We start from the raw sequence: 15,110 nt of genomic DNA, 5'->3' as shown, positions 1-15,110 counted from the left end.
GCCAAGGTTTGAGTTTTCCCCTCTCCTGCCCTCAGGTCCTGCTTTTATTCCAGGGAAGCCTCACGGGCTCCAGCTGGTGCTGGGCTAAAAATAAAAACTTCCATGGCAGCTGTGTCACTCCCACTTCCCTGGAGAGGAGGATGAAGACAGACCTTCCTCCTCCTCCCCAGAGGGTTTCACTGGTCTCTGCTAGAGCCTACAAGATCCCAGATTCCCCAGTGAAAAGGGAAGCAGAGGCTCATTCTGGAGGGCTGGGTGCCTCCAAATCCCACAGGATTTGATCCCCTGTGCTGCGAGAGCCAGGGGTGAACACAATCCAAGAGGAGAAAAAACAACAGAGGCATCAAATCCCCAAGAAACAAATGTCTCAGGAGAAAAGATGGAGGGAAAAGGGGCCTCAAGACATTTTATTTTTAGCTTTTAAAAGCAGGAAGAAGGAAGAAAAAAAAAAAAAGATTGAAAATTGCAGCTGAGCTGCCAGAAAATCCAAATGTTAATGGAAAGTTGGATCTGCTCTGGCTGCGCTCAGCACAGACAGACACGAGGCTGTGAAGTCAGAGGGGGCTCAGGGACAGCCCCACAGAGCTGCATCTGCTACTGCTCCCCCCTTCTCTGCCCCAAAAATCCCAGCCAGGAAACCTGGCAGGTCTGGGCTCTCCCTCTGGAAAAGTCAAGACAGGACAGAGTTGTTGGAGCAGCTCCAGGCATGAGCCCACCAGGCTGCTGGAGAGGTGCCAGCCCTCCCTGAGATGCCAGAGCCCACTCAGTGCATTTTCAGGAAACACTCTTTGGTTTCCCTCTCCGCTATTAATCCCCACAAGTGTCGCTGAAGCATGGGCAGCACTGGGCTTTGTGCACTGGGAGAGGATCAATGAGTGGGATGGAGCTTGTAGAGGCACAGATCCCCTCCTTCCCTGCCTCCCAACGGCAGCTGCCCCACCCTGGAAAAGCTGCCAGCTCAGGGAACTCGCTGGCTCCTGCCCCATCCATAAATCTTCATGGAGCTCTGCAAATCCATGATTTGGGAGGCCCAGCCTGCAGGTCTCAGTCCCACCTGGCTGCCAGGGCCCACAGCTGCCAGCTCCTGGCTATCCCAGGAAAGGCTTTCACACATTTACAGCTTGGGAAGGAGGGGCAGTGTGTGCCCAGATCGCTGGGAGGACCCAGGAAATCTGCTTTGCTCCACCTTGGGCAGGCTGCTCTCCGTGGCACTGCCTCCAGTGCCAGGGATGTGTGCCAGGGTCACCACACTGCCACGGTTTGATGCTGGCACAATGCCAGTGTCCCCATGCAAATGCATCGTCCCTGGTGTCTGCTGTGAGATGTGACCAGGAATAGAGCAAAGCAGGCTCCAGCTTAGGGATCAAGAGGAGAAAACTTTATTAACCTACAGCTATATGTAAAAAAAAAAAACCAAACAAACTACACAGAAAGAATGAAAACCTTCCAAAAAAACCATTCCTGCTCCCCTCACCAAATTTCCAGCACATCTATCTCTCAGATCACCAACTCTCAGTCCATCACCACCCTTTAGATAATCAATTCTCAGTTCATCGGGGAGTGAGGAGTCTCTCTTGTGTTATAGGCTTCTTCTGGAAACACAGTTGAGACCTTGTGTGTGTTCCATGTCACACGTGGCACCGTGTCACAGCCATGCCAGGGATCATCACCCCACTGCAGGCATTGCTCCCCGCTCCCAGGGGCTGTTTCCCCTTCAAGGATTGTCCCCCCACCCCAGAGAGCAGGGCCCCACCGGATGAGGAGAGGCAGAGCTGGAAAAGCCCTGCAGTGGGGCAATGGGAATGTGGCAAAGCAGCTTCTCCCAGCTTCTGACTCATCTGTGCCGCAGCAGCTCTGCCAAATCACCAGGATAAACACGGGCTGGTCTCCATGCAGGGGAGCTGGAAATAGCCAGCATGATGCACAGCAAGGACAGTGTCTGCACGGAGCCAGCATCCTGTGGGGCACCAGAGGCAGCTGGGCATGCCAGCACCAGCTGTGTGCATGGAAACAGCTCCCACATCTGGCACCAGTGGTGCCAAAGACCCTTCCCGGTGCCAGGGTCAGCGCCGGCCCTGCCACACGCTCCTGATGCACTCACGGCCATGGGGCTGAGGGGTTTGTCCAGCTCCACGTGGCCCCTGTGGAGCACAAACAGCTCCCTGGCACCTCCCAGGAGCTGGGCTTCCCCTCCTGGAATCGGGATCTGGCCTCTCATTGCGCCCCTAAAATGAACCAGAGCTGCTGCTTCGTTGGGAACCAGGACAAAGCCTTTCATGGGGAGGCAAACAGATCCCCCCATCTAGGATTCCCCAAATCCAAGATGTTCTTAAAATGAACCAAAACTGCTGCTTAAAATGAACTTAAAATGAGCTTAAAATGAACCAAAACTACTGCTTAAAATGAGCTTAAAATGAACGAAAACTGCTGCTTAAAATGAGCTTAAAATGAGCTTAAAATGAACCAGAGCTGCTGCTTCGTTGGGAACCAGGACAAAGCCTTTCCTGGGGAGGCAAACAGACCCCCCTGTCTAGGATTCCCCAAATCCAAGATGTTTTTAAAATGAACCAAAACTGCTGCTTAAAATGAACTTAAAATGAGCTTAAAATGAGCTTAAAATGAACCAAAACTGCTGCTTAAAATGAGCTTAAAATGAGCTTAAAATGAACCAAAACTACTGCTTAAAATGAACTTAAAATGAGCTTAAAATGAGCTTAAAATGAACCAAAACTATTGCTTAAAATGAACTTAAAATGAGCTTAAAATGAACCAAAACTACTGCTTAAAATGAGCTTAAAATGAGCTTAAAATGAGCTTAAAATGAACCAAAACTGCTGCTTTGTTGGGAATGTGGACAAAGCCTTTCATGGGGAGGCAAACAGACCCCCCTGTCTAGGATTCCCCAAATCCAAGCTGCTCCTGTCCCTCCACAGCTCCCATCAGCAGGAACACATCACCTGGGAGCTGTGGGTGCACACCTGACCATGCTGACACCCTCAGGAATCAGCCACACACGTCCCTCTGAAGGTCTGGAGAAGCTTTTCTCCTCCTGGATGCACCAGAACAAAGACCTGTCACCCTTCACCCTCCCTTCCTGCCACGGGAGAAGCACTTCAGCCTCAGCAGCACCACAACAGCCACGCTCTGCTCAAGAGCTCCGAGCACTTTTCTGACAATAAACAGAATATTAATTGTTCAGAATTAACAATGCTGCAGCTCAGTGCTGGCTGGGGAGCCCCAGAGTGGCTCACTCCCTGTCCAGGCTGTCACGCCAGCTGGTGACTCACCAGCAGCTCAAATGGAAATCCCAAATCACCAACTGACGCTGCTGCTGCTTGGGCTGAGTCCTCCACAGTAACAGCCCCCGGGTTTGGAAGGGGTTCCAGAGCTGGAAAAGGGGGTTTTGCCCTTTTGCCACGTGGGAGTCATCAGGGGAATGGGAAGGATTTGGTTTTCCATGGCCCACGTTGTGGTTTTGGGGGAGGTTTGTGTCAGGCATAAATCTGAGCCTCTGCACAGACAAAGAGCAGGACTTGTCCTTCATGCACAAGTGTCCCGGCTTGGAATATGCATCACAACACCCCAGTTTTGTGTCTGCCAGATCCTGGCTGCCTGGGAGACCCTCTGGCAGCTGTGGGACCCCCTGTTACCCACCAGCTCCTTTTCTCAGCTCCCTGCCAAAAGCTTTTCCAGGGTGCAGCAAGGCCCAGGAGACAGAGGCAAAGAGGATGCAAAGCGCAAGGGGGATCAGCCCTGGAGTCCCCAGTGCTGGGGGGAGCACAGGGAGCCCAGCAAAATGAGGGCAGGATTTCCCTGTGGGGAATTCTGCCACCAAGCCCTGGGTTACCTGGAACAAGCCTGGGGGGACATGCAAAGTGCTACCAGTTGAAACTTGATTTAGCAAAGCTGGCCCAGTCCCAGGTCTGTTAGCAGAGCTGGTCCTGAAGAGCTTGGGGATTACATGGCATTGAGAAAACCTGGCCAGTGTCTGTGCAGGTCCTGAGGGGGCTGAGCCTGGGGTTTCCTTGCTTGGAAAAACTGCATTTTCCACTGGAAAAAAGTCACCAAGCACCTGAACAGGCTGCCCAGGGCAGTGGTGGAGCTTCCCCCTTCCTGGAGAGATTTAACAGACAGGTGGATGTGGCATTTGGGGACACGGCTTAGTGGTGGCCTTTGGGGGAAGTCAGTGATCTTGGAGCCAACCTGAATTATTATTTGATTTTATGTCTTTATGAGCCTGAACATCTCAACTTCTCAGAACAGCAAGATCAAGCATTGGCCAACCCCACTGCAGCCCAGGCTCAGCACAACCCAAACCCATGCACTCCAAACATGCCAGCCTGCCTTTTCCTAGCTTGCCATGAAGTCATGAATTGGGTTAGCTAAAAGACACTTGATGGCCTGGGATTGAACCATCCTAAATATAGATTAAAGCAATAATACCCTTTAGCAAGAAAAAAATAAACTCGCTAACGAAAGCTGAGCTGGAAAGTGAATTTCTTTAGACACAACTCAAATATGTTAATACACCACCTTCCACACTGCTCAAATCCACCTTCTGAGGGCAAGATTTCAGTAGGAGAGACACGAGAAAAAAAAGCTTTGAGATCATGGAATATTCTCAGTTGGAAGGGACCCACAAGGATCACAGATTTCAACTCCTGCACAGGACAGCCCCAAAAACCCCCACCATGTGCTCGAGGGCGTTGTCAGCTTGTTTTTCCCAATCCAGAATTTGCTAACAGTTTGCAGTGCTGTCTATTGCTGACTAAAGCCAAAGCCTTTGGGAAGAGGAAGGAAGAATGAAATTCCAAGTCTTGATGCCACTCACCGTTTTAACAAGTCAGATTTGTACCATAAATATAGTTAAATTACACAATTAAGTAATAACAAATTAACAATTAAGCTTTGGACTGGATGAAATAAAAGGAGTTTTGCCCAGCCTTGATTATCTTACTCCAAACACAGCAAAAGCAAAAGCTTTTGAATAATTGAGCTAAAACTTAATGGTAAAGTTCTGGGTTTGGGTTTTTTTTTTTTTTCCACGCAGAGCAGCTCTGAGTGCTGCCCCTCCATGGAAGCCCCAGAACATTCCGTTCACTCCAACACATCCCAAACCCATAAACCAGCACCTCAAAGGATGAAGACAAAGTAGAGATTCCCGGTGTTTCCCTGGGAGATTGGGCACGGTGGGAGCCTTACAAAAGAAGTTAAAAACAGGGAGCTGAGTCACTGTGTTAGTCATGCCTTCAGGACAGGAGCAGTGGGGGAAAACAACCCTAAACTGGTGTTGAGCTGGGAGCTGGCGACACAGCCAGGATGTGCAGCAGGGATGCAATGCCAGGGAGGCAATCCCAGCCCCAGCAGCAGGGAAACACGCTGCCACTGTGCAGATGTGGCTACAAATCCCTTCCCCTGTGCAGCTCTTGAGCCCAAAGAGGGGTGGGAAGGATGAGGAGGTCGCTCTGTACCTGCTGCATCCTGATCCACAATGGAAACAGGGCCCTGTGCAAGGTGGGACAAGGCAGAAAGGAGGCAAGAGAGGTAAAACAGCCCCAGCAGCAGGGAAACATGCTGCCACTGTGCAGATGTGGCTGTAACTCCCTTCCTCTGCCCACATGTGCAGCTCCTGAGCCCAAAGAGGGGTGGGAAGGGTGAGGATGTCACCCTGTACCTGCTGCATCCTGATCCACAATGGAAACAGGGCCCTGTGCCAGCTGGGACAAGGCAGAAAGGAGGCAAGAGAGGTAAAACCCAGCCCCAGCAGCAGGGAAACACGCTGCCACTGTGCAGATGTGGCTACAAATCCCTTCCCCTGTGCAGCTCCTGAGCCCAAAATGGGGTGGGAAGGATGAGGAGGTCGCTCTGTACCTGCTGCATCCTGATCCACAATGGAAACCTGTGCCAGCTGGGACAAGGCAGAAAGGAGGCAAGAGAGGCAGAGCAGGGGATGAGTTCAAGGCCTCCTTTTTCTCTTCAGACACAGCAGCAGCTCGCCCCGTTTTTCATAAATTGGGTACGCAAAGCTTCTGGCCAGCAACATTTGCTTAAGAAACAAAGCAGGGGATTGTTGGGTGCAGATGCCACGCATTCTCCTGGGAGCAAAAGGCTTTGCTAGCCGGATCCAGCAGCAGATAAAGGCACACAAGGTGTTTACATTGCCCACAAGGTCTGTTTGCATGTGGCGGTGGCTGCAGCGGTGCCGAGTCACTGCCGGCACCGGGAGCTCCAGCTGCTGCTGGGGTGGCTCTGGGGATGGATGGGGATGGGATTCCAGCAGGAAAATGCGGCTCAGCACAGGGATGAGCAGCCACCAAGGTGCCTGCTGCACTGTGCCTTGTGCAGAGCTACCACGGAGCCCAGACCTGCTTGGCACGTGGGCAGGAAACCAGCACTTCCCCAGAGCGAGGGCTGCAGTTGTGGCATCCCTAGAAAGCACAATTTAACCCCAGCTGCTGCTTGCACAGGACTGCCCGTGAGCAGGAGCACCGTGAGATGCTCCAGCCTCCCCACCAGGTCCTTCCTGCCCAGCCTCACCTGCCCACCACACACCCACCACCCAAACCCACCCCAGTCTGGGGTTTTTTTTGCCCTGGAACTGCAGAGCTGAGGCTGAGTGGCACAAAGCAGCATCTCTGCCCTGAAAACGGGGCCTGGTAGGCACCCAAACAGCAAAACACAATGCCCAGGGCTGAGGCTGCTCTCCTCAATGCTCCCCTTCCCCCTAAAGCCCCCAACACGGAGGCTCAGCTTGGAAACCTCTCCCCAGTTTGTCCCAGTATAGCCTGGTGTCTGGCAGGGGAGCATCCTGGCAGCTCAGGATGCTGCTGGGCCGTGTGCCATGGTGCCAGGAAGGAAGGAAGGGGCAGAACTGGGCTGCAGGGCAGGGGGGCCCCCCAAAGCACAGCCCAGAGCCAGATGCTGGGCATGAGTCACCTCCCTGCTCTGCCCTGAGCCCTGGCACGGGGCTGTGATGGAGGGCACACGGCTCTTCACAGAGGAGCCATGGAAAATGAGATATTAGTGAACACTGGAATTGAGAGAAGTCGATTCTGCTCTGTTTGGGTGGAATCAAAAGTGTTAATTGCAGAGGGAGATGGGCAGTGGGACCAGGGTGTGCTCCAGGGCTTTGTTTGTCACTGGGGCTTTGTAGGATTGAAAAATGATTTGCATCAGGTCAAGAAGCAGCTTCTGACATCTGGAGGAAGCTGTACAGTTATTTTCTCTCCTTTTCCTCAGTCAGGGTTGTTACAAAAGGCACAGTTGGAAGGCAGTTATTTTATTTCTTTTTCTCACTCAAAATTCTTGCATTGCCTGAGGTTTTATCTTGAGCCCTTGGCTGTGATTAAAAATCGTTTGAGTGTTGATTGGGATCGGTGAGAGGAAGAGATGGGAGGGGTAAAAGCAGAGGGATGTGGTGTGTGGGCAGAGTTTGGTGCTAGAGAGCAGGGAGATGATCCCAGGGATGGATGGAGAGGATCCCAGGGATGGATGGATGGAGAGGATCCCAGGGATGGATGGAGAGGATCCCAGGGATGGACGGAGATGATCCCAGGGATGGATGGAGAGGATCCCAGGGATGGATGGAGAGGATCCCAGGGATGGAGCAGCTCTGCTGTGGAAAGAGGGGACTGGCAGCTGGCCACCCCTCCGTGCCCATGGGCACTGGGCCAGAGCTTCCTTTGGGCTCCCACCCCTTTTGGAGCCCACTTTGCACCCCCACACCAACAGCTTGGATGTTTGCTTGGGCTCATGTGACTGCAGGGGGTTTTAGGGAGAAACTGTGTCGGCAAGCTGTTAATAAATAACCACAAGAAAGTGAAAGTTCTCAGCTCCAGTTGAGCGCTGCAGCGTGGTCATGCCAAGCTCTGCCTGACCAGGGTGGTGGCACTGGACTGGGTGGCAGGAGGACAGGCAGGAGGACGTGTGTGTGTGTGCGCAAAGCAGCAGCCAGAGCAAGTGCCTGGAGGTGGCTTTTGTGCAAGAGGGAGGAGAGACCTCTGCTATCAGAACCTTGCTCCTACAGAGGTGCTTCTGAGCCACTCACAGCCCCGACAGAAAAATTCAACAGGAGAGCCCATGTTTGATATTCAGCAGCTTCAGGAGAGCCCATGTTTGTTATACAGCAGCTTTAGGAGAGCCCATGTTTGTTATACAGCAGCTTCAGGAGAGCCCATGTTTGTTATTCAGCAGCTTCAGGAGAGCCCATGTTTGTTATACAGCAGCTTCAGGAGAGTCCATGTTTGTTATTCAGCAGCTTCAGGAGAGCCCATGTTTGTTATTCTAGAGCTTCAGGAGAGCCCATGTTTGTTATTCAGCAGCTTCAGGAGAGCCCATGTTTGTTATACAGCAGCTTCAGGAGAGCCCATGTTTGTTATTCTAGAGCTTCAGGAGAGCCCATGTTTGTTATTCAGCAGCTTCAGGAGAGCCCATGTTTGTTATTCAGCAGCTTCAGGAGAGCCCGTGTTTGATATTCTAGAGCTTCAGGAGAGCCCGTGTTTGATATTCTAGAGCTTCAGGAGAGCTCATGTTTGATATTCAGCAGCTTCAGGAGAGCCCGTGTTTGTTCCTACCTGGCTCTGCCACCTCTCTGCAGAGACACAGCACCAACGCCTGCAAGTTGCAACCCCACAATTAAAGAAGGTACAGTACAGGCAGGGCAGCACCCACCCTGTGTGCTGGGGAACTTTGTCCCTGCTGTTGCTGCAATTCCCAGCTCTGCTAACCATGGGAGGCAGAAATAGAGCGTTGGCTGCAGCCTGGGGGACACCCCAAGCCAAGGGCTCCTTCACCTTCACTGGAAAAGGTAACTGCTTTATGACAGAGAACCTGAAATGTTGACTCAACCTCACCAGGAACAGAGGTGTCCCAACCCCAGCTGGGTTTTGTGGTGTCTCTGTGGGCTGAGCTCATTGCACCTCATTAACCAACTTCCACACCCTTTGGCTTTCCCCAACACCCACACAGCCCTGAATACCACACCATGGTTCATGGACATGCTGAGACATCCTTCATGTGCAGGAACAAGGAAAAATGAGGGGATTTTATTACACTCTTATCAAGGTTGTGGAGTGACTGGGCGAAGCAGAATGGCTTTAAAGTGGGAGGACAATTTAGACAAGGTATTGGGAAGAAACTCTTCCCTGTGAGGGTGGTGAGGCCCTGGCATTGCTCAGAGAAGCTGTGGCTGCCCCATGCCTGGAAGGTAGCTGAGGGTCTGGCTGTCACTGAGATGTTTCTGCAGCCAGGGCTGCAGCTGCCACTGCACCAGGCAGGGCTGGGGGACCGTGCCAGCCCCCACAGTTGTTCAGCCTCACACTGGGGACATTCAGGCCTGGGCAGGGAGGGGAAGGGAGCAGAGGCAGGTGGGCAGCCAGGCCTGACACCGTGCTGTGTGATGGCAGCTGTCAGCAGGGACAGGTTTTACATGGCACCAGCCTCAGCTGTTTGGGAACATGCTGAGCTGGTCACAAAGGAACAGGCTCAGCAAACAAGCTCACAAAGAGCAGGATGGTGAAACAGGTAATGCAGCCAAGTGGCAGGACAGTGGGAGGTGATTCCCAGCTCACCCTGAACCCACTGGGCTGACACTTCCTGGGGAATCCTCCATGACAGCTCTAATTTTGGCCAGGACCAGAGGGAGAACTCTGGTGACTTCCTCCTTTCCTGGCTGCCAGCAGCACAAAAGGAAACTACCCCTCCCAAAGGGTATGAATTCAGCAGAATAAGGAGCTGGCAGCCGTCCCACATGTCCCACCCTGGCTGTGTCACCTTCTCTGTCTGCCTCCCTGAGCACCACACAGGGGAACTCCCCGTTCTCTGGGCTCTGGAGCTTGAGTGTTGATGGGATTCTGAAAAGTGAAGTGACACGTGCAAGGCTGAAAAACACTTGTGGCAGCATGTGAGACCAGGCAGGCTGGGATGGATCCCTTCCCACACCAAACACAGCCCTGAATCTCTTGGCAGTCGCTTCTCTTTAATCCCCAGCTTCAAAGAAAAGGTCCTTAGTTTTCCAGAGGTCCTAATTTTTCCTTTCATCCTAAATATATTTGAGGCAACAGGATTTCCTCTGACTCCCCTCATCCCTGGGAAAGGTGAGGGGATGAGCTGTGGCTGGCAAACACAGCAATGGGAGCGAGGTCACAAACCAAAACTGCTGGAGCACGTTTCTCTGCCACAATTTTTTTCTTGGAAAAAGAGGGGCTGGGTGTTTGCACAGGCAAGAATTCCTCTCCACTGGGAACAACTAATGAAAACCTTCTCCTGGAAGAAATGCTTTGCCACAGAGCCCTGCAGCGTGCCAGGAGGGCTGGAATGCCCAGCCACCCTGAGCTGCTGGCTGCACGTGTCAGGGGACACCCTGTGTGTCCACAGGGCCGGAGATTCAGGGGGGCTGGCGTGTTTAAGAGGGTCCCAGAGGGCCACAGAGGTCTGGATCAGCCCAGCCCTGTGCTGATGGCTCCCCTCAAAGTATCCCCCAGCTGCACAAGCTGCTCTTTGTTTGCTCAGAAAGGGCAAGGCCTCCTCCCAGCCAAAGCATTCCCTCCCTGGCAGGGATTCCATGAGGCAGACGGGGGAGAAACCCAGGAGCCTGAGGTTTCACCCCACGCAAAATGTTCCAGCACGAGCTCATTGCTGCTGAAGGAAGTGCAATTCCCTCCTCCCCCTCCCAGAAGCACTGAGCCTTAATTCTTTTTCCTCCCTTTTTTTTCAACTGAACAGGTTTCATTTACCTGCTCCTGCCTGGAGGGTCACAAAGCATGGGGCAAAACCCCCTTGGGCTGGGGAAGGCTTGTGGGGTTCTCCTCCTGGCATCCCAGTGCTGCCTCCCTGGCTCTGCCCTTGGATGAGCTCCCCCCTCCACAACAACGTTTGGGGAAAAAGGAGATTTGTCCTCATTAGGGCCAGGGAGGAAGAGGCACTGCCAAGGCAATGCCTTAATCAGGTTAGGGGCTGCAATTCAGGAAGGCATTGCTCATCAGTGTGCTGCTAACGAGGGCTGGTTCCTGCCTGCAGAGGGGAGCTGGTCATGGTGTGGCCACCACATGGCCCCTCCTCACCCATGGAGTGGGCACTGAATTCCTCAGGGGTCTCTCCTGGGACTGAAGGTGCCAAGGGCTGTATTCTAAACCCCCTGTGTCCCCAGGCTGGGGCCTGCACTGTGGGATGGGGTGAACGCCCATGGAGCAAGGCAAGGGCTGTGGCTCTGTTCACCCTGTGAGTCAGAAGGCAGCTTAAGGAGAGGGAGCAATGGGCAGGACCCAGCACAGAGCATCTCTCCAGCTCCATGGAAGTGCCCATGGAGGTCTCCCAGAGCATCTCTCCAGCTCCATGGAGGTGCCATGCTGGAATCCAGGTCCTCCAAGGAGGGGACAAAAGCTTGAGGACACCAGGGATGGGGTATTTCAGACTGGTCTGGGAGGGGACGATGTCGGTGTTGCCAGCACCCCTGAGTCACCAGGCACCCTCCCCACACCCTCTGCCTCTCCTGAAGCGTGGCTACAGCATAGCCAGAGGCCATCCAGGGCTGGGGAAAAGCAGCACTGGGAGTGAGGTCACAAACCAAAACTGCTGGAGCACGTTTCTCTGCCATAATTTTTCTTGGAAAAAAGAGGCACCAGGACAGGCAGGACTGCCCAGAGGGGTCCCTTGTCCTGGGGTACAACCAGAATCAGGCTGCTGAGGGTCCCTGTGCCAAGAGCCAGGTGGGCACTTTGGGAAACCCCTCCTGGATCACCACAGGCAGTGGGAAGATCCCACTGGAAACTTTCCCAAGAGAAGATCAGTTGGCCAGGAGCAGAGGGGAGGCAGCCCAGCTCCTCTCAGACCCTCCTCCACCCATGCAGCTCTTGCACTGCTACTGGTTAGACTGGTCTGTGTTTGCCCAGCCTGTCCCCCTGCAGCCAGCAGCTCTTTCCCCACCCCAGACAGAGCACGCAGCACCCGGGGCCGTGTCACATCATGCCCTGGCATCCCGGCCCCCCGCCCTCCCTCTGTGCTGGCCAGACAACCCCTGCACCAGGCAGCGGCGATGCTGTGGCTGCTGATAACGCAGCCCCGGGAGCCTGCCCTGAGGGAGATACCCGCGCTTCTCCGGGGCTGACGGGCACAGCGAGGGGCGCAGAGAGCTGCCAGTTACTCATTAGCCAAAGTCTCACCGTGTCAAGGACGGTGAAACGGCCCCAGGGGTGACTCAAGGGCTCAGGGTGGGCGGGGAGAGGCGGCAGAGCGGGCACATCCCTGCCCAAGTGGATGGCAGGGAGGAGAACAGCGTCACAACAACGGGGTCCTCCTGATCCCCCCGACAGCTCTGACCCCTCCGCGGGGCTGGGCTCGTTGCCTCATGCCCCAAAAGTTCGGGACACCCCAGTCAAAGTGAGCACAAGGAGCAGCATCGCAGCTCAGCAGCCGATTGTGCTGCTCTCTGAGCAGCCCCGGCACATCGGGCAGGTGCCCTGGGACACAAGATGAGCTGCAGCCTCCTTGTAAGGGTTTTGGGGTTGGAGAGCAGCCCTCACACCGCGTCCTAAGAAGACAGGACAAAGCAGAGGCAGGAATGAACAGCAGCGGCTTCCCCCGCATCTCCGCTCTTCCATCGCGCCGTGACTCAGAGATGACTCAACACAGAAACAGCCCTGGAAACACCCCTGGCCCCCCGAGCCCGCGCCCCTGCTGCTCTCCCAAACCCACCGAAACCCATTGCTCGAGCACAAGCTGCTCTCCGGGAACCCCCACGAGTCACAGCACTCTTTCAGGGGCACAGTCTTTCAAGCACAGCAGCTCCCGGAGCGCAGGGAAAAATTCCACAGCCGTTTCCCAGCTCCAGCTCTCAGCTCCCCCTCCAGCCGAGGCTGCGGGCCGGGCATTTTTTCCAGCCCTCGAAAGATCGTGGCCAAGATAGTTCTGGGTTTGCATAAGGCAGAAAAAAAGCCTTTTAGACAGCTCAGCTCCTCCTCTCAGCAGCATCCGGATCCTCGAGATCCGGGAACAGGGATCTGCAAACCGCCTTTATCCGAGGACGAAGCTGCAGCGGCGCACGGGAAATAGAAAGCTAAATATAAACGCACACGGCTCCAACAGGCAGCACAGTCCCTCCCTCCCTCCCAGGTAGAATATTTATGTCATCTGCTAAGGAAGTTAATTTTAGCCTCATTTGGTACAGGCTCGAAACGAGGAGTCCAGAATAAGAGGCAAAAGATCAGACGGAATAAGAGGGGGCTGTCCCGCCACTGCCCAGCCCGAAGGCGGCTGCGAGCCAAAGGTGATGACGGAAAGGAGCGGCACTCGGGGAACTGAGCGCCACAGGGACATGTCCCGACTCTGCACGGGCTGGCAGAGCCCGGGGGAAACCCAGCGCCAGCCTCTGCTTGGCCAGCAGCGACATTGGCCAGGGAGCCCCGTGTCCTCAGGGGACCTGTGCCGGTAACCGGGGACAGCCCCGAGGAGGGCAGGGGCACCCGGTGGCAGCAGGGAGGGGTCCACGAGGGGGGCATTTCTGCCGGCAGGGAGGGAAAGAAACGAGCCCGGAGGAATTCGAGCCTCAACGGGAGCCTCAACATCACCCGGTGACAGCTGCTGGGAGGGGGACACGAGCGCTGCCCGCATATTTCTTCCCCCCAAAACCAGGGACCCCACAGGGTGGGAGCAGCTTGGCACAGGGAGGGTTAAGGCAAACAAAAACCTGGAGCAGGTTCTTTAACCGGTGCCAAAGACAGCAAAGGAAAATAGGACGAGCAGGCGAAATCCGTAGGCAGGACAGAGCCAGCTGGCTGGCACCGCTTCCCGGGCTGTGCCGGAGCGTGTTTAGGAATAGCTCCAGCATGACGAAGGCAGAGGGGCCGCCAGCCCGGCGCTTGTAGCCCGCATAACACAGACCCTACCGGGGGCCCAGAGCGCGTCTGCTCAGCCCCTGCCCCAAGCGAGCCCAGCTCTGCTCCCAAATCCCCGCTCCAAGGGCATCCCGGCCAAAGATGGCGCTTGGAAGGAGAGCAGGGATGACGAGAGAGCTTCTCTCCTCTTATGGTCCCTACCACAGACACCCCAACCCCGGCCAGGCCACGGGTTTTTCCTCTCTACCGGTCACTCCTTCCTCCCTCCCGGCTCCCTGCCAAGCATGACGGCAGCACCCGCCATCCCCAGGGCACTCACCGGGCTTTCAGCTCCTTGTGCTCCTCCCGCACTTTGCTGAGCTCCAGCTGCAGCCGAGCTCTCTCCTTGGCCACCGAATCCAAGGTCTTGCGGGCATCCGCCAGCTCCGACTCGTAGGCAGCCTTGATGCCCGACACCTCGCGGCTCACCACCTCCTCGGACTCGGTGATGCGGAGCCTCAGGCCGGCGTTCTCCAGCTCCAGCGAGCGCACCTTGTCGATGTACACGGCCAAGCGATCATTGAGCTCCTGCAGATCCTCCTTCTCCTGCAGCCGGGTGATGCGGGTGGGGGACAAGGGGGTCCCCGAAGCCCCGCTGCGGGTGCTCCTTTTTTGCGAAGGTGTCGCCATTGGGGGTCCGGAGTGGAGGCGAAGGGCACGGCTCAGGTCACGGCGCGATGTCCCACGCCACCCGCCCAGCTGTCGCGGCAGCTCCCCGCCGGCTGAGTGACTCGCTTATATCCCAGCTGGGCTGTTCACTGGGAGGAGGAGCTGAGAGGCGGCGGCGGGTGGAGTTATCCAAAACCTGGGTGGAGACAACTCGCATCGGTCCCAGCCCTTCCTTAGGAAAGGCTGGGAAAATATTCCTGGGTAAAGGGGCCTTGGGAGGGGACACGGTCCGGGGAAACCCCCTTCCACACGCCTTTCTAGAGAGATTCCCCCGACAGAGGCTGGATTGCAGACTGGGGGGACTTGGCCAGGGAAAAGGACACCTTGAGAGGGGCTGCAGTGAGGAGGTGAAGCCGGGCACCCCCAGGACATTGCAGTCCTACTGGACAGGGCAGGCAGCATCTCAGCAGCTGACCCCAGGGTGTGTGTGTGTGGGGGGGTCCTGGCACACCCCGAATTCAGGATCCGGGGGTACCTGGAACTCTGGGGGCCAGGGACACAAATACAGCCCTGAAACATCCTGCTCTGGGTTCCCTGAATCCTGAGGTATCCCACACGAAGAGCTCTGGGGCA

General features: G+C 55.2%; 1 protein-coding gene across 1 annotated transcript in view; it reads right to left on the bottom strand.

Annotated features, from left to right (window-relative positions):
* LMNA (lamin A/C) overlaps positions 1–14,571 on the bottom strand; it is a 28,026-nt gene extending 13,455 nt beyond the window's left edge. The window contains exon 1 of the mRNA XM_066568221.1: positions 14,149–14,571. Within this exon, the coding sequence (XP_066424318.1) occupies positions 14,149–14,498 (350 nt within the window). The 5' untranslated portion in view covers positions 14,499–14,571. The remainder of the gene's footprint in view (positions 1–14,148) is intronic.
* Between the last annotated feature and the right edge of the window lie 539 nt (positions 14,572–15,110).

Source organism: Molothrus aeneus, chromosome 31 (assembly GCF_037042795.1).
Source record: "Molothrus aeneus isolate 106 chromosome 31, BPBGC_Maene_1.0, whole genome shotgun sequence".
In the NCBI taxonomy this organism is placed as follows: Eukaryota; Metazoa; Chordata; class Aves; order Passeriformes; family Icteridae; genus Molothrus; species Molothrus aeneus.
This window is presented reverse-complemented; position numbering and strand designations above follow the sequence as displayed.